The 25,350-nt window shown below is 35.3% G+C and overlaps 1 protein-coding gene across 1 annotated transcript in view; it reads right to left on the reverse strand.

The window, feature by feature from the left end:
• Positions 1 to 1,437: 1,437 nt before the first annotated feature.
• Positions 1,438 to 25,350, reverse strand: part of LOC145765546 (uncharacterized) — a 32,554-nt gene continuing 8,641 nt past the window's right edge. The window contains exons 4-29 of the mRNA XM_082577386.1: positions 24,328 to 24,413; positions 23,541 to 23,708; positions 22,519 to 22,665; positions 21,817 to 21,948; positions 21,609 to 21,725; positions 16,838 to 16,954; positions 15,403 to 15,567; positions 15,187 to 15,309; positions 14,243 to 14,359; positions 13,237 to 13,353; positions 12,363 to 12,527; positions 12,147 to 12,269; positions 11,015 to 11,131; positions 10,065 to 10,187; positions 8,610 to 8,809; positions 8,195 to 8,411; positions 6,238 to 6,396; positions 5,850 to 6,049; positions 5,435 to 5,503; positions 4,963 to 5,040; positions 4,506 to 4,616; positions 4,164 to 4,278; positions 3,881 to 3,964; positions 3,573 to 3,703; positions 2,668 to 2,764; positions 1,438 to 2,589 (exon numbers count right to left, since the gene is read on the reverse strand). Coding sequence (XP_082433512.1) covers positions 2,528 to 2,589; positions 2,668 to 2,764; positions 3,573 to 3,703; positions 3,881 to 3,964; positions 4,164 to 4,278; positions 4,506 to 4,616; positions 4,963 to 5,040; positions 5,435 to 5,503; positions 5,850 to 6,049; positions 6,238 to 6,396; positions 8,195 to 8,411; positions 8,610 to 8,809; positions 10,065 to 10,187; positions 11,015 to 11,131; positions 12,147 to 12,269; positions 12,363 to 12,527; positions 13,237 to 13,353; positions 14,243 to 14,359; positions 15,187 to 15,309; positions 15,403 to 15,567; positions 16,838 to 16,954; positions 21,609 to 21,725; positions 21,817 to 21,948; positions 22,519 to 22,665; positions 23,541 to 23,708; positions 24,328 to 24,413 — 3,340 coding nt within the window. The 3' untranslated portion in view covers positions 1,438 to 2,527. The remainder of the gene's footprint in view (positions 2,590 to 2,667; positions 2,765 to 3,572; positions 3,704 to 3,880; positions 3,965 to 4,163; positions 4,279 to 4,505; positions 4,617 to 4,962; positions 5,041 to 5,434; positions 5,504 to 5,849; positions 6,050 to 6,237; positions 6,397 to 8,194; positions 8,412 to 8,609; positions 8,810 to 10,064; positions 10,188 to 11,014; positions 11,132 to 12,146; positions 12,270 to 12,362; positions 12,528 to 13,236; positions 13,354 to 14,242; positions 14,360 to 15,186; positions 15,310 to 15,402; positions 15,568 to 16,837; positions 16,955 to 21,608; positions 21,726 to 21,816; positions 21,949 to 22,518; positions 22,666 to 23,540; positions 23,709 to 24,327; positions 24,414 to 25,350) is intronic.

Here is a 25,350-nt window from a genome sequence, read left to right on the forward strand (position 1 = left end):
ATTTGGTAATTACAGAAGAAAAAGAGCAATAGCAGTGGTGAGAATCGAACACGCGTCAATGAAATTATTACTTTCTATCCCTAACCCCTAAGCCAACCAGCTGACAAAAAATCCATCACTTAATTTGCTTTCTATGATCTTCTTTTCGCCATTTTTTACGTCACTTGAACCGTAGCTTATGATTGGTTGGCGGTTTCATTCTAGTCAATTTCAGTGGCAGAATTTCGACTTGTTAAAGTGGCTACCCTAGTCAGTAGTCACTCTCCGAAGGAAGGTCGATCGAAAAAAATGAAAGCTTGCAACTTCACCAACAGGTTACATAACTGCGGTATAAGAATATACCTTGATTGCATCCAAACAATAAAATGTAAATATTAAATACTCTAAGAAATGTAATATTTTGTTAGAGCCTGTACTTTAGGTTATTTATCAATAAATAATTCTTAGAGAAATAAAACAGAGTAACCTTAGCGGGTTTTACATACTTTTTTTACACACAAAAAATATAACATAATTAAAATAAACTCAAACGTTTTCGACACGTTCGTGTGTCCTCACCAGGAATTAAATCTGCAATGTACATAAAATGAAAAATCGTAAGATAAATTTGACTTTGCACTACAACTGTGACGACACTACAGACTGAAAAGCACAAACTGAATCAAATGATGCAGGAATGATCACGAGTAAATTATGCGGTGGGAAACAGATCACATGAGGTGTAAACTACAGGCATTTGACAAACAATTAAAACACACACAAAAGGAACGATGAGCCACAGGCGAAAAACTGCTGGTTGAGAGATGGATTGTAACGTTTGATTCTTAAGGCTTCCATGATCTTAATCTGAAAATCAGATCTGCCTCGAGAGATGACATTAAATTGGTCGATCGAGACATTGTCAGTGCACGTTTCACAAAAGGCGATGTGCTCTTTAATTGCACTTTTAGTTGTTAGGTTTGGGTTTAACTAAGATCATGGAAGCCTTAAGAATCAAACGTAACAATCCATCTCTCAACCAGCAGTTATTCGACTGTGGCTCATCGTTCCTTTTGTGTGTGTTTTAATTGTTTGTCAAATGCCTGTAGTTTACACCTCATGTGATCTGTTTCCCACCGCATAATTTACTCGTGATCATTCCTGCATCATTTGATTCAGTTTGTGCTTTCAGTCTGGAGTTTCGTCACAGTTGTAGTGCAAAGTCAAATTTATCTTACGATTTTTCATTTTATGTACATTGCAGATTTAATTCCTGGTGAGGACACACGAACGTGTCGAAAACGTTTGAGTTTATTTTAATTATGTTATATTTTTTGTGTGTAAAAAAAGTATGTAAAACCCGCTAAGGTTACTCTGTTTTATTTCTCTATGGTTCAACAAAGCAAACTCTCTACCAAAGCTTTAAACAATTCTTATTCGAATATAATTTTTGTCAGCAGATAAACTAATAAGAAACAAACGAATGGATTGTGAAACCACATAATTATGTATTATAAACTACACACAATATACATAAAAAGTACATTAAAACATTCAAGTAGGCTAACATGGCTAATTAGTTTGTGTAACGTATTTCCGCAAGAATGTTCATATTTATGATGCCTTTGTACAGAATTGGCATATTCAGGACATCGTAGGCTATAATTTTGGCCCGGTATCAATGACATTTCCGAATAGAACCTTTCGTCAACACAATTAAGGCAACGTAACGGTTCTGATCAGAGTTAGATCAGTTATATGTAGTTATCAGTTCAATTGCACCAACAAAATTTTAGTAATTACATTCTGAAACTTTCAAATTGCAGTTACTTTCAAATGAAATTAATTACACGTTTCATTTACAAAAAATAAATGTTGTAGGCTAATATCTACGTTCATCGATTATTTTTTATAGTTTGATATTATCAAATGCAAGTAGAACTGTATTTGATAAAGATAAAGTCGCAATGTAGAAATCCCTTTTAAACCCCAACTATAGCGGCTCAACAGAAAAGCTTACATGCGTGCAACCTAAATATGTAGGCTAGTTGTAATTTGGAGCAAACTTTTTTAAAACTACGATTACATAGCAAAAAGTCTCAAACACAATTACATTCAATTGTGATTGATCCAACTCCGGTTCTGATAATCACTCCCCTCAAGTCTGCAAATCTAAGAACAAACACGATACGGTACGTCATCAGGGTAAAGAGCTGGGTTAGTTAAAGCTATTTGAAAGATCCAGGGCGGGAGCGATTGGGGCGACCCCCCGTAAAACACAGAAAAAGTGACTTTATTTACGGTGTATTTGCAAGGTCGAATTAATATTTGTCTACACTACACGTTATTGTGTTTTATTGAAATCGCCAACCCTAAGCCTACTTGCTTGATCCACCCTTGGTTGTTAGGTTACATGGATGTGTACTGTGTAGCATAAATCTTGCTTTAAAGACATCCAGCTAAGGTGGTAGGCTATACATGAGATAAGTGTTTTAAATTTCTCTGTGGAAAGCTCGAAGACAAGCAGAATTGCCACTGAAGACTTTTTCTACATTTTAACTTCTGTCGGTATCTTGTTGCAGTGATCTGAATCAGGTTCTTGCGCAAAACCTAGAAATGCAAATGTATTAATTAAGGATTCATGAAGCCTTGTCATTACTGTATATCGATAATTCTTTGTCAGCTTACCGTCTTTTGCAGCATGAGCTGCTGTCACCACGTTATCATTTTCTGTTGCAGTTGGATCAGAAGGAATTGATTTGTTTTCTTCTATAACGATGCATTCCTAAAACAAAAAAAAAAGTACAACATCAATACCAGAAGCGCTTCAAGCAGCTTTAGGCGGTTGTCATCATTGTCTTCCCTAAAAATGTGCTCTTTTCATTGTAAACATGTTTTTGTAAGTTTTGTTTTGTTAGCAACAAAAGGAAAATTGCGATTATTCTTCAAAGGTATTATTGTAACTCTTGGGCTAGAAATCAGGGATATCTAGAGAGGGGATACGAAGGCTTTTATTACGTCTGACCATAGAAGGGCTTCTATTTATCTTAAATAATCTCTGTTTATGGTAAAATGACAATTGGCACATATAGTAATTTAATAAACTTTGTTATGACAAACCTGCATTGCACTATTACAACCAGGTATGGATATTCAATGAATGCTCATAATCACTTGTTAATTGAACTACCCGCATGCTTGCTTTACACCTAGCCAACTGCAAAGGTTTTGTCAAAAAAAAAAACAGCTAAACTGGTAACCTTTCAACTGTCTTTTCAAACAAGTAGGCCTATTCTTTTAATATGTTCTACATAACACTTGCTAACTGTCTTGTGTAGCTGAGTGTATCAGCTGCACTGCAAAACTTTCTGCGATTTAAAAAAGAACCGCATGTTTAATGCGGTACCAACTACCGCCCTTCTAGTGTCATGAGAATCAGCAATCGCTCTGAGCCTTCGTATCTCCTTCTTTAGATATCCCTGCTAGAAATATAATTAATTTTTACTCGTTCTATTTTTGAAGTTTAAACGTTGTGATTGTGAACCTATAGGCTACAGGTTAAAAAAAACAAATTTACAATTTAAAATACGAACCGTAGCGACAACTTCCTTAGCGGGATCTGCAGTTTCATGTTTTTGATAAACCACAACTTCGTAGTTGTCAATTGCAGAGGCAGAAGGTAGGTCACCTTGTTCTGCGACTTCACTTTTGTCTTTGGCATGTTCTACTGACAAAAATAGAACAATAATAAAAAGAGCTTCCTTTTGTACTTTAAGATTTTTACAGTTATAGTTTGTTTTTATGCCAGTTTTAACACTCTGCTGCTTAATTTAGTCATTTTGAAAAACTTTGTTTGATTTCTTGTTTATCACTTAAAAAAGAATTGTACCAGGTTTCCTACCATTGTCCGGCTCAGCGTACACACCAGAAATGTTGTCAGGTTGTATCGTAATTTCGGTTGTTTTGCTTTCTGATTCCAATTTTTCTGAAATTATTAAAAAAAGTTGTAGCCTACAACGTTACTTTCAATCCCAAAGATTAGATAGTTTTGAAAATGCCAACTTTTGATGACTGCAAATTAATAAACTAACAATAGGCCTACACTAACTCTAATTTGATAAAAATTTAAAAGTTATGCTGTTTATTTTGTTATTTTGTGGATAGATTTCTTTTCTGCATCTAACCTGTAGCATTGTGTTGAGTTGACACCAAATAGCCATCACTAGTTTCCTCCATCGATAATACAGGCTTAGTCTTGATACTTTCGCTTTCCAGACTATTGTTTTCTTTTTTCCCACCCTGTGAACAAAAGAAATGCGATTATTCACCATGGCCGAAATATCACGGGGTTGTGTTTAAAACCATCAGGCTACAACACTTTATAAAATTAACAGGTTAGCATTGACTGCATGCTTCCACAATAAATTTGTAAAGATGGCTTTGGCTTAGATGCATTTTTTTTTTTTTTTTGCAACGAACAAAGTGGTTAATAATAAAACCTGAATTAAAGCTAAAGAAGCTTATACCAATTTCACGTAGGAATTGACTACTGCATGTGATGGATGGTTTCCTGGTAAAGCAGGCTGTTGCTTTAAAGGAGTTTCGTATCCAAGATCTTCTTCCAAAATTTTGCTTTGCTAAAATAGCAAAGCAAATATAATTCAATTCGTCATAAAGTTGAAGTTATTTCACCTTTTTTTTGCAAAAATTGGTGACTACTGACTCTGCTTGCTTTGCTTGTGACCATGAAATTGGATCATCAGAAAATGTAAGTCCGACCATATTGACAACCTTTTTCATAATTTGATGTGGCTATTTCAAACGTTCCCATGATCACCGACTGGCTTAAAAGTAGAACAAACAACGACCTATTCTGTTTTGATGATTCAATACACGCAGGAAAGCCCGTTTTCATCATAATAGGCTAACCCAAACTATTTTTCCACAATTTACCTCCTTATTCATGACGCCACAGTAATTTACCTGTTGAGTCTTCATAGCGTCGTTACCATCATTCTTGGTTGTTTGAAACATTTCGTTCATGTCCAGATATTCACCGTCCTGTGTTGTAATTGATTAATAAATTGTCATATATAGGTCATCTTTTCAACATTTAATGATGTTACATAAATCGAAAAAAGAGAAATTCAGATTAGAAGAACTATATAAGTCTGGAAAATAGCCTACCCTTAAAATATTTTCTTACTTTCCAGTTCATTGAATCGAAAATTTTTTGAAAAAGTGGTAGGCTAAGAGATCTAAAAAAGATTATAACCTATAATTTTAACTTGAGGAGTAGTTTATAGACGGTAGATTTTAAGTCAAAGTTCTGAGTTGTACTGTACGTTGATTCCTGTATCGATTACCGCAAGAAATCTGAGTTAAGCCAAAGGATACTGAAAGGATTTTAAAGTACAGTTACGGTTGAAGTGATACGAACGAAAGAATGGATTACCTTTGTATACAACGAATCTTCCTTTGGATGAATCTCCATATAAACAGCGTCTCCTGTATCGTCTGCAATCTGCAAATGAAATGTTAAACAAATGATAGATATGAAGGAACCTTGGCCGGATGATGTGAATTGAGTTGAACTCGATTTGAACTGCTTCAGGTTGGCCAAAAAACTTTTTAACCCCTAACGTTATAATATACTTTTTATAATATAATATTATACTTTAACGTAATATAACAGTTTTAGAAAGTGCAGGTTGCGTTATCGTACATTGGTCTAAAATACCGATATCAAAAACACCTGAAGTGCTTAATAGATAGAAATTATGGACAAGATTAGGCTATAAGTTAGAGAAACTTTATTGAGTTTTGCAGAGGTAAAATAAACTTTGAGAGATTATGATATTGTCACTGACGCCATCTGTTTTCTTTGTGTTCAAAGAAGCAGGGTCAACATAATCGTGGTAAACTGGGAGGCTTCCTGGCTTTTGCGTTCTGTTGCTGCTTTGTACGTTTTGACGCCGTTTACAACAAACAACGACAAAGATAAGCACGATGAGTAGAGCAATCCCGCCAATTGCAATCCCAACGATAGCACCAATCGATAAGCTTTCAGCTGTAAAAAATATAAAACCATGACCACGTTGTCACTCTCAGTCATTTTGTCAAAATGTTTGTCAAACTAACATGTTGCAATCAACTTACTTTCCTGACAATATAAGTTACTGATTCTTGTAAAATAAGCTATACACGTTAAACACAAAATAAAGAAAAAAAAATATGCACTAAATTGTTCATCCTTGCCTGGAGGTGGTGTAACTGTGGGACAATTCAATTCTTCTTCACTGTCAGCAAGCGTACAGAAACAATGAACCGATGACAGACCTACTTCGACACAAGAAGTTGTATATCCCACAGGTGGTGCAGGACAAGCTGTTTCTTCATTGCATAAACCATTGGTGGCTGCGAATTTTATTATAAGTTATTATATTAAAACTGTTACAAAGTTCACATGTTCACTATTTTAGTGAACAAATCACTATTTTAAGAAAATGTTCACTGTAAACTATTTTGCTAATAGTGATAGTGAACATGTTCACTATTTTGACAATCAATTTTTGTCTACAAATTTGTCAATATATTTTAGCCAATAGCCATGGATTAACCAGTGACTATACACTTCTTCTGCTTAGAGAGTAAAAGCACATGAGTCTGGTGCTTTGAGGAAAAATCCCTAATATGCTACCCCAGTGTAATTTCGCCAAAGCCAGGCTTGGCCAGCACGAAGTCCAACAGTGGAGTGTACACTGTACAGCCTAGGTAGCTGACAAACTGAAAGCCACTAGCCTGAGCAACTAACAGCCTAGAAGTTTTGCCATTTAACTGTTTGCTTATAGACTGTGTAGGCCAGCTACTCAATCATGTGTGATGGGGCTAATAAGTTAAGATCGTCGCTGGAAAAGTGGACTAACTTCTTTCAGAAAGAAACTGCACCTAAATTGTTAAAATTTGTCCAGTATGCAATGTCTATCTCTGTATCTAATGCCAATGTTGAAAGAATTTTCAGTGTTATGGGTAACATATGGACAGATGAACGAATCCAGTGGCGTAGCCAAGGGAGGGGTGGGATTTACAACCCCCCTTGTCATTCTTTAACAATTTTCTGAGGGAGGTCCTCCAGACCCCCCGCCGCTCGGTGTCGCCTTTGGCGAAGACGCCGTCAAAACCCCCCCTTTCAAAATTCCTGGCTACGCCACTGAGCGAAACCGTTTAGCTGTTTATTCTGTTAAAAGTGAATTGTGTGTATTCTTTAACATACTTTTTAGCTGCTCTAGCTGCTCAAGCTTTTAGCTGCTAAGAAGATCAAGAAAGTAAAATTTTATTAATTTTCATCTGTGGTCTCACTTATGAACCAAATTGTTGCGTCATACAACATCACATAGCCTATTGTATTGCAACACTTTTTGCATATTATTTATGCAATAATTCTTTGCATATTTGGGCGTGGTTGCACTCATTTAGGCGTGTAGCATGCGTTAGAGGGTGCAATTGCGCGTATTTTGGGCTTTGGCATGTGTTTGAGACAGTGGCGTAGCCAAGAAGAGGGTTTTGGGGATTACAACCCCCTTTGACACGCGTGTGACGTCACTATATTGGGAATGATGCTTTCAGTCTCTATGTCTTTAAAACAAAGTTTGCCTAATTTTAAACGAAACTGCATTAAAAGAGCGAGTTTTACCAATACCAAACATTCAAATATCTCAGAAAACATACAGACATAGCTCTATTACCGAAAAATGCCCAAGAAAACATGATCTTATCCTTATGCTATGCCACCAGACAGCACCATTTTACAGGAATATTTATACCCACATCTTTGTTGAAAATGCTCTCAGAATGCACCAAATTTAAAGTCATTTTTCAAAATTTTCTGGGGGGGTCCCCCAGACCCCCCTTCACAATTCCTGGCTACGCCACTGCTTTGAGAACTTTGAGGATGCGGTCGCGCGCTTTCAAAATGTTCACTATTTTGAGGAAAAAAATCTGGCAACCCTACCCCTTGATCAAGTCGATCTGACTGACAGACAAATATTGAAACTAAATCTAGTTGTTAGCCTGTCTGCAGTCACCAAAAAAACACAAGAAATGTTAAGGTTCTTACTTTTCTTGTTACCACCAGGCACCAACTAGCTGTGTAGTTTTGAAATTAGCGAAACAAAATACACAAAAAATTCAAAGAAGAAGTCCACAACTTTGATACCTTGACGGGTTACTTCAAACTCTGGACTGACACCAACTGAAACCACTTTTGTTGTGGGTCCAGGTAAACTGTAGTTAAGAGCAAGAGCCCGTTCATTGAGGCTGCTTTCAATCATCGACAAGGTTGGAATCACAAAGTCGCTGCCTGTGTCTGTTGCTAGAAACTCAGTTTCTGATGCGATGATAAAGCTTCCAATTGTGCCGCTGACAAACCTCACCTAGAGAAAAGAGTGAAGTTCTTATTAAAATTGATGTTGACATTACCGTAAGAAAAAAAAAGTTTGTTTAAATATTTCCTGTACTTTAGAATGAGGTGTTCTTGTGTTCTGATTAGTTTCCTTTCATTAATTGCAACAGACGACAACAACCACAACTTTTTGTAAAGTTAAATGCCACCAGAAAAAGACTTCATATACTCTTTGATATCCATCCAACGTTCCCAAGGCAGGTGCAAGAAGATTCAGTTCCAACTCATCATTTATGGAAGTCTTTTGTCTGTCGGAAGTTGGTGTGAAGTTAATCGTGGTGATGATTGAGTAAAGAATAGAGTTATTTTGGAGTTGGAAAGGTGACGTTGTAGAGATCGTTGGTGATTCTGTTGTTTCAGGTTGAAGAGCTAAAACGATTGCATAGTAAATTTTCTTTTTGCGCGTCAGTTTAAACTGATGCGAGGAGGATATCGGTTACACTTTTAACGTCCAAAAAATATAAAAATATAATTTTCTGCAAGTGTTCTTGTGATAAATATAGTTGGGTAATTTAAATATTAAAACAACAACCATGATCTGGATGATGGGTGGACATGGCCCGATTAACCATAAAGCACACGAGGCACAGGCCTCAGGCCTCCTGGTTTTGGGGGCCCCCAATTTTTTTTTTACATTAGTACCGTAGGTAGTGAAAGTTGTTGTGCCAGTGTGTGCACAGTTGTTATTTTTGAGTAACGAATTCAAATTGTGTAACGATTTTATGCTAGCATACACTGAGATGCCCACCGATGCACAATATTATTATTAATGCTTGCATGGTCTTGGGCACATTTTCTACTTGGAAAGTTACTTGCTATGCTATATAGGCTTCAGTTGAGCACTGCTGCTCTGCATTAAAAACGTTTGCCAATAGGGGCCGCTAAGCTTAGTTGTGCCTCGGGCCTCCGTGAGCTTTAATCAGGCCCTGTGGATGGATGGTTATTTAGTTTTGTTTGGATGCGAAACAAAACGTACATGAGACAAAAACGTAAAGTGTGCAGTCAATGAGAGAGTGCGAAAGACCTAGCCATAAAAGGCGTAGGAGGTCGTCGAGTCTGCACTCTCTCATTCAAACAGTTATACAAAAGCAAGTATTGCGTTTTTAAATAGCAATTTGACACAATAAAGAAGAAGACGGAAGAACAAAAAAAAATACAAATACGGACTCAAGAAATGCAAAAAAATAAAAATAATCACAACATTGGACATAAAATCTTGCAGTGGATGTCGCTTCTATAGCTCTAATAAGCTTCTACTGTAAACAAAGCTTAACAAATTCTGAACCTAAAAAAAGATCTGTTTCCTCAACGATTTGCTAGCCTATTTGTTAGATTATACAGTTACGTGTTAAGTTTTTTTTAATGGTGTCTACTTTTTGGGGCCCAAAAATGTCATCGGTAGCGGGTCCAAATTTGTCTCTCAACTGCCCCACGTGTATTTCTCATTGTCATTCATAATGATTTGACGAAAAAATTTGCGAGCTCATTTGGGATCCATAAAAATTAATACGATTGAAGCTTTTTACAAAAGTTTGTAGCCTACATCATCAATTTGTTGAACTGGAGCAAGGATGTTTGAGTTTGTAAATTAGAAGTTTGACAACATTCTTCATCAACTTCCTACCTGTGCATGTAATGCCATCACCACTCCATCCAGCCTTGCATGTACATACAAAAGAACCCAAAGTGTTTGAGCAGTCGGCTTGTGGAGAGCAGTTGTCGATTAGACCAAAACATTCATCGATATCTGGAAAATTAACAATTTATTTATATATGATAATTGTGTTAATCAATAAAAGTATACCAAAGTAAAATTTCCTCAAAACAGTTGGCTAAGCACATTTTAGCAACAGGGGAAAAAGGCTTTGCTTGTGACTTAGGCAATTCATAAAATCTTGGATCAGGTATGGAGCTATAATGGAAGATGGCTCGGACTTCATTGGTTTTCTGACGTCAAAAAACAAATACAAGCAAGTATGTGAAATTGCTCAATTAATTATAAGTAAGTACATCAAAACCAAAAGCCTGTTAACCAGTGTGGCCACCATTTGAGGGCACCACGTATGCGTTGGCCCTCTACGCCCTAGTATGGCGTTCGTCTGCAGATCAAATATACGAAAGAAATGAGGGTTGGGATATTGATTGATCTTTTTTCTATTTCAAGTTTCAGTTAGGAATTTCTATTCTTCCACGAGTTTCAGTTCGATCTTATAACTCTGATTAAGAGTTTAATGTTTGGTGAGATCTCTGTTTGAAATTAAGTGCAAAAAAGGTTTGCTTTTGAAAGAAAGTATCACTTTTCTTTTTAAACTACAGGTAATTACGCTAATTTCTGCAAAAGAAGTTGGTTGTCAAAAGGAGTGTAATTAAATGACTTCCTTTCAGGAACCATGATGGGACAAGCAGAAAACGTATCTTAAAAACTGAAGTTTTATAAGCAGCCAAACCTGTGAAAAATCTTACCTTTACTTCAAAAAAAAACCAAAAAAACAACAAAATATTCACTGTTTGTTTATCTAGAAAACTTTATTTAAAATAGTTTTTTAATTATTCTTTAAATTCGCTGAATCTAACCTGAGCAAGCAAATCCTTCCCCAGTATATCCTTCGAAACAGAAACAAGAGAAGGATCCAGGAGTGTTTGTACAAGACCCGCCGACGCTACAAGTATCGGTTGCGCATTCATCAATGTCTGAAAAAATAAACTTTGTCATTTTTTTTATTATTTATTTTCTAAACTCTTCAAAGTATAACATAATTAAATAAATGGTTCAACAAAGCTTCTCTATGGTTCAACAAAGCAAACTCTCTACCAAAGCTTTATCACTCTTCAAAGTGTATTCGTTTGTTTAATTTCTCACAACTGTTTACCTATACAACCAAATTCACTTGCAGTGAATGCATTTCCACAAGAATAACCCGAAGCATCTGTTACAGTGCTTTTTTTTTTTTTGACGTTTTTTTGAAAAAAAAAAAAAAAAAAAAAAACTTGCAGTGAATGCATTTTCACAAGAATAACCCGAAGCATCTGTTACAGTGCTGAAACAATTGGAAGGATTTTCAGCGGTAGGAAAGTCAATGTAATCCTCTGTGGTTTCCAGAAATGCAAAAAAAAAGTAATGACATTGGACGTAAAATCTGGTAGTGGATGTCGCTTCTATAGCTTTGAAAAGCTTCTGCTCTACCGTTAGCAGGGCTTAACGAATTCCGAGCCGAGACCGGTAGTTAATATAAACAACGTGTAGGTATAATACAGTGTATTTAGGTTCAGTTCATTTCATTCTGGAAAAAACAGATGATTTTGAAAAAATATATGTTTCCTCGACGATACTATTATTAATTGTATCCTAATTAGGTATTTGCTAGTTTATTTGTTAGATTATACAGTTACGTGTTAAGTTTTTTTAATGGTGCCTTGTTTTTGGGGCACAAAAATGTCATCGGTAGTGAGTCCAAATTTGTCTCTCAACTGCCCCACGTGTATTTCTCATTGTTTTTCATAATGATTTGACAAAAAAATTGCGAGCTTAGTAAAATGCTAAATTAAACAATATAAAGCCCTTCAGTCATTTGGAATCCATTAAAATTAATACTATTGAAGCTTTTTACAAAAGTTTGTAGCCTACATCATCAATTTGTTGAACTGGAGCAAGGATGTTTGAGTTTGTAAATTAGAAGTTTGACAACATTCTTCATCAACTTCCTACCTGTGCATGTAATGCCATCACCACTCCATCCAGCCTTGCATGTACATACAAAAGATCCCAAAGTGTTTGAGCAGTCGGCTTGTGGAGAGCAGTTGTCGATTGTACCAAAACATTCATCGATATCTGGAAGATTAACAATTTTATGCAAGGCTAATAAAACATCGCATAACAGCTGCACGTAGATTATTATTTTTTTAATTTCTCACAACTCTTTACCTACGCAACCAATTTCACTTGAAGTGAATCCATTTTCACAAGAACAACCCGAAGCATCTGTTACTGTACTGAAGCAATTGAAAAGAATTTCAGTTGTAGGAGAGTCAACGTAATCCTCTGTGGTTTCATAAGGAGTTGCAGTTGAACTAGAGTCCTCGTTTTCATCTAATTAAAAGAGGTAATAAATTATGTTACTGATCTCTGAATTCTGATCTAGACTTGAAGAATTCATTTATGAGATTACTGAATGTTAAAACGCCATATCGTAATAAAATATACACAATTGTTCGCAAATAGCTCCGTTGGTCAAGCGCCGAACTTCATGAACATGAACTACAGAACGGCAAGGTCAAGCTGAGAAAGTTCGGCTCTCTAGAATCTAGATATACGCTTGACCAACGCATTTTAAGAACAACTCTCCAGTCTCCATTCAGCGGCACGCAGCATATGACATAATTCATAAACAATAACAACAATAAGGAAATACTCCACACTGTCAATCTCGGTGATTTGGCTTGGGTCAGTGGTTCAAAGTCTTTGCAAGTACGTTATGCAAAACTGCCAGGATTGAGTTTTCAAAATGCTTTCTCAGTCCGAGAATAACGATTCTTAACGATCAGTCAATCAATAACCAGTTTTTTTTTTCATCAAACAGGGAAACCCAATTTACTTCTTTTGTCTTCAAGTAACCCCTTTCGTGATCGCTGTGTGACAAATCATTCGTAAAAGTATTGAGTATTTTGATTAAAGCGCAACCCAATGAAAACACAAGTTGACAAGAATCTGGTTTTCATGAAACAAAATGAAGAAAAGATTGATCAATACTTATTATAAAGTGGTATAACCAAAAAAAATAACAACAAAGCACTCAAACCTGTGCAAGTAAATCCATCTCCAGTATATCCAAAAAGACAAAAGCAAGAGAAGGAACCAATGAGGTTAATACAAGACCCACCGGAAGCACAAGGATTTTCTTCGCATTCGTTTATGTCTAAAATACACTTTTGCATGCTTTTTCGTTTATTATGCCGACGAAATGATTACTTCAAAACAAAATTTTAAAGATACATGACCTAAAAGGCAACTTTGATAACTGTGTTAATCAATAAAAGTAAGCCAAAGTAAAAGTTCCTCAAAACAGTTAGCCAAGCACATTTTAGCAACTAGGGAGAAAGTTTTGCTTGTGGCGTATTTAAGGCATTTCATAAAATCTTGGATCAGGTATGGAGCTATAATGGAAGATGGCTCGGACTTAATTGGTTTTATTACGTAAAAAAAAATACAAGCAAGTATGTGAAACTGCTCAATTAATTAAAGTAAGTATAGCAAAACCAAAAGCCTGTTAGCCAGTGTGGCCACCATATTGAGGGTATGGTATGGCCAACGTATGCGTTGGCCCTCTACGCCCTAGTGTGGCGTTTATCTGCAGATCAAGTATGCGAAAGAAATGAGGGTTGGGATATTGATTGATCTTTTTTCTATTTCAAGTTTCAGTTAGGAATTTCTATTCTTCCACGAGTTTCAGTTCGATCTTATAACTCTGATTAAGAGTTTAATGTTTGGTGAGATCTCTGTTTGAAATTAAGTGCAAAAAAGGTTTGCTTTTGAAAGAAAGTATCACTTTTCTTTACTACAGGTAATTACGCTGATTTCTGCAAAAGAAGTTGGTTGTCAAAAGGAGTGTAATTAAATGACTTCCTTTCAGGAACCATGATGGGACAAGCAGAAAACGTATCTTAAAAACTGAAGTTTTATAAGCAGCCAAACCTGTGAAAAATCTTACCTTTACTTCAAAAAAAAACAAAAAAAACAACAAAATATTCACTGTTTGTTTATCTAGAAAATTTTTTTAATTATTCTTTAAATTCGTTGAATCTAACCTGAGCAAGCAAATCCTTCCCCAGTATATCCTTCGAAACAGAAACAAGAGAAGGATCCAGGAGTGTTTGTACAAGACCCGCCGACGCTACAAGTATCGGTTGCGCATTCATCAATGTCTGAAAAAATAAACTTTGTCATTTTTTTTATTATTTATTTTCTAAACTCTTCAAAGTGTATTCGTTTGTTTAATTTCTCACAACTGTTTACCTATACAACCAAATTCACTTGCAGTGAATGCATTTTCACAAGAATAACCCGAAGCATCTGTTACAGTGCTGAAACAATTGGAAGGATTTTCAGCTGTAGGAAAGTCAATGTAATCCTCTGTGGTTTGCAGAAATGCAAAAAAAAAGTAATGACATTGGACATAAAATCTGGTAGTGGACGTCGCTTCTATAGCTTTGAAAAGCTTCTGCTCTACCGTTAGCAGGGCTTAACGAATTCCGAGCCGAGACCGGTAGTTAATATAAACAACGTGTAGGTATAATACAATGTATTTAGGTTCAGTTCATTTCATTCTGGAAAAAACAGATGATTTTGAAAAAATATATGTTTCCTCGACGATACTATCATTAATTGTATCCTAATTAGGTATTTGCTAGTTTATTTGTTAGATTATACAGTTACGTGTTAAGTTTTTTTAATGGTGCCTTGTTTTTGGGGCCCAAAAATGTCATCGGTAGTGAGTCTAAATTTGTCTCTCAACTGCCCCACGTGTATTTCTCATTGTTTTTCATAATGATTTGACAAAAAAATTGCGAGCTTAGTAAAATGCTAAATTAAACAATATAAAGCCCTTCAGTCATTTGGAATCCATTAAAATTAATACTATTGAAGCTTTTTACAAAAGTTTGTAGCCTACATCATCAATTTGTTGAACTGGAGCAAGGATGTTTGAGTTTGTAAATTAGAAGTTTGACAACATTCTTTATCAACTTCCTACCTGTGCATGTAATGCCATCACCACTCCATCCAGCCTTGCATGTACATACAAAAGATCCCAAAGTGTTTGAGCAGTCGGCTTGTGGAGAGCAGTTGTCGATTGTACCAAAACATTCATCGATATCTGGAAGATTAACAATTTTATGCAAGGCTAATAAAACATCGCATAACAGCTGCACGTAGATTATTATTTTTTTAATTTCTCACAACTCTTTACCTACGCAACCAATTTCACTTGAAGTGAATCCATTTTCACAAGAACAACCCGAAGCATCTGTTACTGTACTGAAGCAATTGAAAGGATTTTCAGTTGTAGGAGAGTCAACGTAATCCTCTGTGGTTTCATAAGGAGTTGCAGTTGAACTAGAGTCCTCGTTTTCATCTAATTAAAAGAGGTAATAAATTATGCTACTGGTCTCTGAATTCTGATCTAGACTTGAAGAATTCATTTATGAGAATGCTGAATGTTAAAACGCCATATCGTAATAAAATACACACAATTGTTCGCAAATAGCTCCGTTGGTTAAAGGGATACTAAAGGAAAAACCTGGCTTGACGATTTTCCACGTTCTTTGTGTTTAACATGCTACCATAAAACGATTTTCAATAAAATTTTGCCCCATTGCGGTCTGACCACCATTGCGCGCGTGCTTTTGTCAGAGCTTTCAAAACGAAATTGGCCTGAGCAGCGAAGCGTGCGACTGTACAGTTACGTCACTAAAGACTATTGTAATCAGCTAATCACGCAATAGTTGTCACTGCGGGCGATTTGACTGTAGGCTATGTATGTATGTATGTACATCAAAACAACACATTTCAACATCAAAACATCAGACAGTTTGCTCAAAACATCAGATGTGGTAACATGGCTTTTGTTATTGCTGTCTTTACTGACGTATTCTCGAGCAGTGTTTGCACTTTTTGGTCATTTTGAAAAAAATGAAAATAAATGAAACATTGGACTTTGGGTCTTGCCAGCGCCATTAAAAACAAATTTTTTTCGGTAGTTTTTTTGAAATGTATTCTTGAATGTTCAGTTTACTCATTTTAATGCTTAATTCCGGTTTGAAATTTTCATTTAGTATGCCTTTAAGCGCCGAACTTCATGAACATGAACTACAGAACGGCAAGGTCAAGCTGAGCAAGTTCGGCTCTCTAGAATCTAGATATACTCTTGAGCAACGCATTTTAAGAACAACTGTCCATTCAGCGGCACGCAGCATATGACATAATTCATAAACAATAACAACAATAAGGGAAAACTCCACACTGTCAATCTCGGTGATCTGGCTTGCGTCAGTGGTTCAAAGTCTTTGCAGGAACGTTATGCAAAACTGCCAGGATTGAGTTTTCACAATGGCCTTCTAAGTCCGAGAATAACGATAACAATCAGTCAATCAATAACCAGTTTCTTTTCATCAGACAGGGAAACCCAATTTACTTCTTTGTCTACAAGTAAACCCTTTCGTGATCGCTGTGGGACAAATCATTCGTAAAAGTATTGAGTATTTTGATTAAAGCGCAACCCAATGAAAACGAAAGTTGACAAGAGTCTGATTTTCATGAAGCAAAATGAACAAAAGATTGATCGTAGGCTAGTATTCAATACTTTTTATAAAATGGTTTAACCATAAAAAACAAATCACTCAAACCTATGCAAGTAAATCCATCTCCAGTATATCCAAAAAGACAAAAGCAAGAGAAGGAGCCAATGAGGTTAATACAAGACCCACCGGAAGCACAAGGATTTTCTTCGCATTCGTTTATGTCTAAAATACACTTTTGCATGTTTTTTCGTTTATTATGCTGACGAAATGATTACTTCTAAACAGAATTTTAAAGATACATTACCTAAAAGGCAACTTTCATAACTGTGTTAATCAATAAAAGCAAACCAAAGTAAAATCTCCTCAAAACAGTTAGCCAAGCACATTTTAGCAACAAGGGAAAAGTTTTGCTTGTGACGTATTTAAGGCAATTCATAAAATCTTGGATCAGGTATGGAGCTATAATGGAAGATGGCTCGGACTTAATTGGTTTTATTACGTCAAAAAACAAATACAAGCAAGTATGTGAAACTGCTCAATTAATTATAACTAGGCATACTAAAACCAAAAGCCTGTTAGCCAGTGTGGTCACTGTTTGAGGGCACCACGTATACTTTGGCCCTCTACGGCCTAGTATGGCGTTCATCTGCAGATCAAGTATACGAAAGAAATGTTTGGTAAAATGTTTGTTTGAAAAAAATTGCAAAAAAGGTTTGCTTTTGAAAGAAAATATCACTTTTCATTTCGAAGTACAGGTAATTAGGCTGGTCTCTACAAAAGAAGTTGGTTGTCAAAAGGAGTGTAATTAAGTCAGTTCCATTCCGGCACCATGATGGGATAAATATGGCTTTTTATATGGCTTCTTATTGTCTCCAATGTATGCATGTCATCTGTGGGAAAATTATCATCAACGAGACATTAATCGTCTGCGTGTTGCCTTCAATAATGCGTTTAGAATTATACACAATTTGCCTAAACACTATAGCGTACGTGAACATCAAGTCTTGTGTAACATCATAACATTTGATGCATTACTTCGGAAATATATTTTTTCTTTTGTTGGAAGATGTGAAGTATCATCTAACTCTATTGTTGCCTCCCTGATGAGGTCTGATTGCCATCGTATATCAAATTACCGTCTTCATTATAATAATTCTATGTATGCTATTATCTAGTTTTGATGGCTGCCATGTCATCTGATTGTCTTTATCGTTCTGAATACTTTCAGTTCTTCTAACTTGTAACACTACCGTACCATTATACCGTCTGTAAACTTGTAACAGTAGATAGCCTATTAGTGAGATTTTGTGCATTTGCAGTTTGTGTATTATTTCGTTGTTTTGTTTTGGATATGGACAGCTTTGTCTGATGCAAATAAATTATTAAATTATTAAAAATAGAAAATGTATCTGAAAGGGTGCAGTTTTAAACAGCCAAATTTGTGGAAAAATCTAAACTTTACGACAAAAAAGCAACAACAAAATATTCATATTCTGTCTATCTACAAAACTTTATTTTAACCCTATTTCCTGTGGGGGGGGGGTCGGTGGGGACTTGCTCCTTTTCAAAGCAATATCATTAAAGAACTACGCGATCCACAGCTTTATAATTTCTTGACTTTTCCTAAAAATTATTCAAGTATGTATTCCGCTTTAAATGACGTTGCTATTGTCTATAGTTTTAGAGATATGGCATGATTTTCATAACATACTCTAATATTTTAGCTTGCTACTAGCTAGCCCTTTTGTTTTCAAATTATACGGATTAATAGGATTACTGAGCGCCGCCGTGCGTGGAACTGCGACGCAGATATCTCATGAGTTGGCTTTGTTGTAAAGCATTCAACCGTAATGAGTCCGCCCTTTGTTTGCAAACTCGAGTTTTGAGTTGCTTTGATTAATCTTTTAATTACATCTGAGTTGCTTTGAAATTATCAGAGAGCATCCGATAAGCTATACTGAAAAAATGTAATTTTACGTTGTTTTCTATGGCGAATACATTTTGTTTCTAACTTATAAGAAGAAGCAGTAGGAAAATTCTTGCCAAAACTCTGTTTATCTCATAAAACAAACAGACTGATGTGGTAAGTTTCTTGATTTCTTGTCGGAAAGCAAGGAGTGCGTTCTTGACCCGCCAATAAACTTTTCCATGTACCTGTACACTTATATTCACATGAATGTTGTGAAAATGTTTTATGAAAACGAGAGATTGATGGATATTGAAAAGAACTTGACACAGACTATCTAAACTGCTTGGCTTTTGTGGAAAAACACGCGCAGCTAAATTATTGTGCTTTGACAAGCATTGTGCATATTGTATCATCACTGAATCTTTACCTAAATGGTAATTTTGCAGTTGCTTGAGAGATTACAAAATTATTTTTTCTCTACGAGGATTGAAAAGTTTTGATATATCTCAGCAGAAACACTATTAGGACCAACTCAATAATTTCAAACTTTTCATTCAAATGTTGATCTTCAAAAGCTTATTTTCACAAAATGGTGTAGGCCTACATCTTTTTCTCCATAAATTTAGACGTTTGTGTCATTTGGAGCAAAGTTGTTTGTTGGGTTGAAAGAATCTGAAATCAATGCCTCGTTTGTGTAACGTATCGTAACGTAATCTATCAGTCAGCGCTTTTGTGCCTTTTTGTTTTCGAATACATTTCCGTGACAAAAGATTGGCTTTTGTAATAACGCCATCAACCATAGAGTTGTATTCTCTGACTGCATCTCAATCGCTATGCCATACTCAGCAATTTTTCTAAAGCATTGTTACACAAAATGCATATCTGACAAAAGAAGGGAAATACGTTGAATTGAATTATATTTTATACGGATCGTTTTCCTTGTCCTTGAAAAAAAGAAAGAACGATTTTTATCGTTTGGCATAAAAATATGTATATTGAGGTTCACCTTGGTTTGCATAATGAAAATCACCCCAAAGAATTGCTTGAAGTGATTTTTGCAGCTATTTGATCCTTCGCGATGATATCAATTATAGTTTCCATCAGATGAAACCTGTTCAAACTATTTTTTTAAAACTATGGTTCATTCAAGAATATAATACTTTGTAAATATAGCTTACTTCATTTTTGCGTTTTTACTTCGATGTTTTCACAAGCAAGACTTTACACGAAACAAGTTATTTGCAACGTGAGTTGATTGACCATAGTAGCCTAAATGGACCAATATGCTGTGGCCAAAACTTGATTACTTTTTATCAAAATGTTTGCACATTGGAAACAGCAATCACTTTGTTTCAAATCAGCAAATCACTTTTTGTCATTGGTTCAACGTTTGCAGACGTCTAATCTAATATACGACAAAATTGGTTTTCTGGGTCTTCGGTTCGGAAAAACATCATTATGATGTATTGTGACGTGGTCTATCAGCCAGCAGTAGTTTATGCGTCTTTTGTTTTTGGATGTGTGTCAATTACAAAAGATGGCTTTTGCAGTAACGCCATCAACCGCAAACTGCATCTAAAATGCTATTTCAAAATTTGAACAGAAAGAAATCTTCTAATGCGTAATAAATAACTTGACACAAAATGCATGTCCAACAAATCAAAAAAAAATGTAGAAAACGTTATTTTGCAAATCTAGTTAACAACATGAAAAAAAACACTTCAATCCTATTGACACAAACGTGCATTTTTAAAATATCAATAACCTTCAATTTTGCCCAAGGAAAAAGTCAACACTTTAGTGATTTTTTTGTTTTTTTACGACAATAGCATCGGCCTGAAAAATAATTTTTTCTCTTTTTCGTATCGTTATGCCACGACTTTGAGTTTGTCAGGCAGAACGGGAGTTCCATTTGGCAAACGACCTGTTCTATAACCTACCAACACGATTTGACTAAACGATTATTATCACTACATTTTGTCACAACTGTTTGCAAAATTGTTTCATTCAAAGTGATCATTGTTGGTAAGTATTGAAACATTTCACTTTGGAATGCATCGTGACATAGTTTATCAGTAAGGAGTTTTAGACGCTCTTTGTTTTTGGAGTGCATGATGGCCTAAAATGGAACAAGCTCCTATAGAAGCAAGTCACTACCTTTGGATAGGTTGTTGTTCAAATACCACGTGACATCACAGGCTACCTTACTTTTCTGTATTCAACCGCTACCCAGACAGCAAATCAGACACTTTTTACATCGATTCAACGTCTTTAGACGTTGAAATAATGTTAAAAACGAATAAATAGCTTCCTGAGATGTGCTGTGAAATACAAAGTGTTTCTTGATCATGCATAACCAAATTCGACAGTGCGAATGTGAAAAAGTTTGCTTGATTTAGTTCCAATATCAAGTAATGACAGTACGTTTGAAAAAGTATAGACTATAAACATGTGGCTCAAAAAAAACTTGAAATAGTTTTTTTGTGGTGATTTTGTCTCATTCTCTGCAAATGTTGAAACAAAGCAAATTTTTTTTACAATGCCTCCGGCAAAACAACAAGCAAACGCGAGCAAACCCAATTACGATTTCATTGAAGCGTGGACGACGTCTCCGCGTAAGAGATTAAAATCCACACAATGGAATTAACCCGTCACACTCAATTATAAGTTAATTACGAAGCAATTTCTCAAGTCAAATAAAAAAATATGACCAACCATCAAATTATTTGATTTTTCAAGTTGCGCTGTTGAACAAATTGCAAAAGAGTTTCGATGTTATGTTGTCAGATAAATTATCTACACCATGTGAAAATTTGATTGATCTATCTTGCGTAGTTTTTGAGTTACACGAACTCAAAGTGATAGTGTCGAACCGACCCCCCCGTCCGCAAGTCAACTGGCCAAAATACGTCACAGGATAAAGGGTTAAAATAGTTTTTTAATTACTTTTTAAATTCGTAATCAAACCTGAGCAAGCAAATCCTTCCCCAGTATATCCTTCGAAACAGAAACAAGAGAAGGATCCAGGAGTGTTTGCACAAGACCCGCCGACGCCACAAGTATCGGTTGCGCATTCATCAATGTCTGAAAAAATAAACTTTGTCATTTTTTTTATTATTTATTTTCGAAACTCTTCAGAGTTTATTCGTTTGTTTAATTTCTCACATCTGTTTACCTATACAACCAAATTCACTTGAAGTGAATCCACTTTCACAAGAACCGGAAGGATTTTCAGTTGTAGGAGAGTCAATGTAATCCTCTGTGGTTTCGTAAGGAGTTGCAGTTGTACTCGAGTCTTTGTTTTCAGCTAAAGGTAAAAATAATTGTGTTTGTGTGTCACCCTTCTTTGATTCAGATTTATAAAATTTTGTTATTAGCAGGGTTACTGACTATTATCACTTTCACAAGAGCAACGAAAACTCCGTGTCTGTGCTGTGGCAACTAGTTGAACGTTCAGTTTTTTTTTGTGATGTTCAAGTTAAAATACTCGGTAAGTGAAAATTTTTGTTAAAGTGGAAGGTAAGGCAAGGAAATCAATCATCGTTTCTACATTTATGCATATCATCTAAACGTCTTTGCAAAGATGCAACCGGGTGTTTTCGATAGGTGTCGAATCGATTTCTTTCTCAGTATCTTGCCTTGATTTCACAAATCAGCTACGTGAAAGACAAATTCTCAGTAGTACCAAAGTATTCAGATGTTGCGTTAAACTCAAATCTGCTTCTATTTTAGGGTAGTTAAGTTGAAATCCAAGTATCTTATTTAGATATAATAGAATACATTTGTTGGATAAGCCTGTTTTAGTTATATTAAAATCTGCTTGGCTACCTGTAATGATGGGAGACTAGGCCTACTACCTTTTATTTGAATTACTTACATAGTTGACATGGAAGCAGTGCAACATTATTCATCGAGCAGTTGTGGAAAGATTGAAAGAATGCTTGGTATCTATCCCAGGTCGCATACGTTTCACCATCACAAAAAATCAAACATTGATCCGAAACACCCTCCACTGCACAGCAATCTGTGCAAAGATCCGGTTTATTTGGGCAATATTTTAATGATAAAGTAGTGCAGTCTTGCAATTAATAGATAATGACGAGAGAAAAGTATTAGTTTTTCTTGAGCGCGTAACCAATGAGCGCGTAAGTTACATTACCTTCAAAAACAGAAACAGGTATGCAGGATTTAAAAATCAGCGAAAGAGACTTGAATGAAAGGTAAAACGAAACTGGCCAATGCATTACAGTAAATTTAGTCACAGAAAAAGATACAAAAACTAAAATATGGACGATGAAAAATAAAACCAAAAATGTAGCCTACTGCTGGCTCTAATACTGTAAAAGTAAAAATGTAAAAGAAGGGTTCGAGATAAAAAAAAAAACGAGTTAGATAATATTATAAAATGCTAGCATCCAACTTTTTGAACAAAATAATAGCTTATAGCAAAACAAAGCGAAGACATGTTGTTAACTTGTAAAAACAAGCATTATGCTAAGATTGCTAAGCTATTAACATACCGTGTAAGTTGCTCCTCTTGATCGATGTGGAAGATGCACTCCCTGAAGGTTAATACAGCTTTTACTACAGACTACATTTACTGTAAAAGCAATTATTTAACATTTTATTTTCATACGTTTTTGCAAACTTCATAAGCAGTTTAATGAGATTTTTAGTATTGTGTTTGTGCTGCCAACATGCATTCAATAGTTGAACGCGTTTTATGCTGTATGTTGCATGTGATAGATTTGCCGGAAACTTTCGTTTCATTCGAAGGGACATAATCAATTAGAACAATAAAAGATCTTGGGCAAAATAGAGTGTTCCAAACAAGCTCAAACGTTTCTGTATATATTGCAGAGGTAATAGTATTGTTGTTGTTTTAATTTTCTAACATACAATGCAAACATCGGAGAACAAGGAAAAATCCGTGGCGTTCAGTTTCATTATTGAGAATCTCATTCACAGAATCTTGAAATGCGCTGTCAAAAAAGAAATTTTCATCTTCAAGTTGTTCACAGATTGACATCATAGATGGTGAAATTTGAGACTCTTTTCTGCAGCATTCTGAAATAAAAATCCTTTCAAATACCGGTAGCCATTAAAACTCCTTTCTGTCGCTAGACAAATTAAATCTTGTGCTCACCTGTAACTTACGTTATTACAGTAAAAGGAAAACTTACAATTTTCTTTCAACAATAGTTGCTGAACACATTCTCACAATATTTATTATTACGTCTATCTATAAGTAATTAATGAAGTTACTTTCAAAAATTTTTAACAGCTCTTTGAAGGCTAAGTTAATTCCCTTTGACACTTATTTTGGTTAATGTTTTATTTTTACGTTTTTTGACACTTGCCGAAGGCAGACGCATAGCAGATTATGTCGTGAAAGCAACGCAAGAATAAATTGGAAAGCCTAAATATAGATCAACTCTCGCAAGAAAAAACTCAAAAAATTGCTCTTGCAGAGCCAAAGCCATTCCTAATCATTGAATGATTTTACATGCAATGTTAAACAAAACCGGTTGAGAGCTGAAAAGTAATTTTTCGAAATTAACGACGTTTAACGTCTTTGTGACGACGTTTAACGTCTTTGTGATGACGTTTAACGTCATTGTGACGACCTTTAACGTCATTGTGAATGACAACACATTTTATAACAATTACAAGAAAGTCTTCATACCCGTGACGTTCATTCTGTGCAGAGGAGATAATGCCAAGCTAGAGGTTCCAACCCAAAAAGATGAAAATGACTGTACAAAGGTGCCTCTAAAAATAACAAAATAACTGTGGATTTCGTAAACAAGTTAAAGTTCATACGTAACATGTAAGTGTAATTATAAATTTAGTTGCGGCATCAATACATGAAAAGTTAAGTAATAAGTTAAATCAGCGTGGTCCAACTACAGGCCCGCGGGCCGCATGCGGCCAGCGGATAGAATTTTTGCGGCCCGCGAGCTTTCACAGTATTGATTAAATTTGTATTTATGTTACAGAAAGTAATTTTAATTAGAACAAGTATAGCATTTGGACAAAAAGTGTCAAAAATTTAATTCAAAGTTGTAGACAGTAGGGCCTATACCGTTTCAACCTATCAGGTCTCGTCAGTACAACTGGGCTTTTTAAAGGCTGATATATAGCCTACCTAGTGTTAAAGGCTGATATATAGCCTACCTAGTGTTAAAGGCTGATATATAGCCTACCTAGTGTTAAAGGCTGATATGTACCTTATGTACCTAAACTTCCTGTGCAATCTTGCTTTCCTTACAGACATGACAATGCACATGAATGTGTTAGTTGTGTTTCTTCCACAACACTTGTTCGAAATATTTGTGGTGACGTACTTGTATTTAATATGATTATGTTACGCTAAATCCAAACTATCAAACAAATCTAAAACAATGTATTGCATTCTCTAAAACGCATTTGCAGAAAAATTATTATGACTAAAATATTCTATAAAATTATACCTACCTATAGTATTCTTAATATATATATATATATATATATATTGTATATAAGCTATTATATATATTATAGCATATTATACCTATTAAAATTATATAGAATATAGTAAAGTATATATATTCTAGTTTTTCTTGACAAATGCGTTTTAGAGAATGCTATACATTGTTTTAGATTTGTTTGATAGTTTGGATTTAGCGTAACATAATCATATTAAATACAAGTACGTCACCACAAATAT

This window comes from Aplidium turbinatum, chromosome 1, assembly GCF_918807975.1.
Source record: "Aplidium turbinatum chromosome 1, kaAplTurb1.1, whole genome shotgun sequence".
Classification (NCBI taxonomy): Eukaryota; Metazoa; Chordata; class Ascidiacea; order Aplousobranchia; family Polyclinidae; genus Aplidium; species Aplidium turbinatum.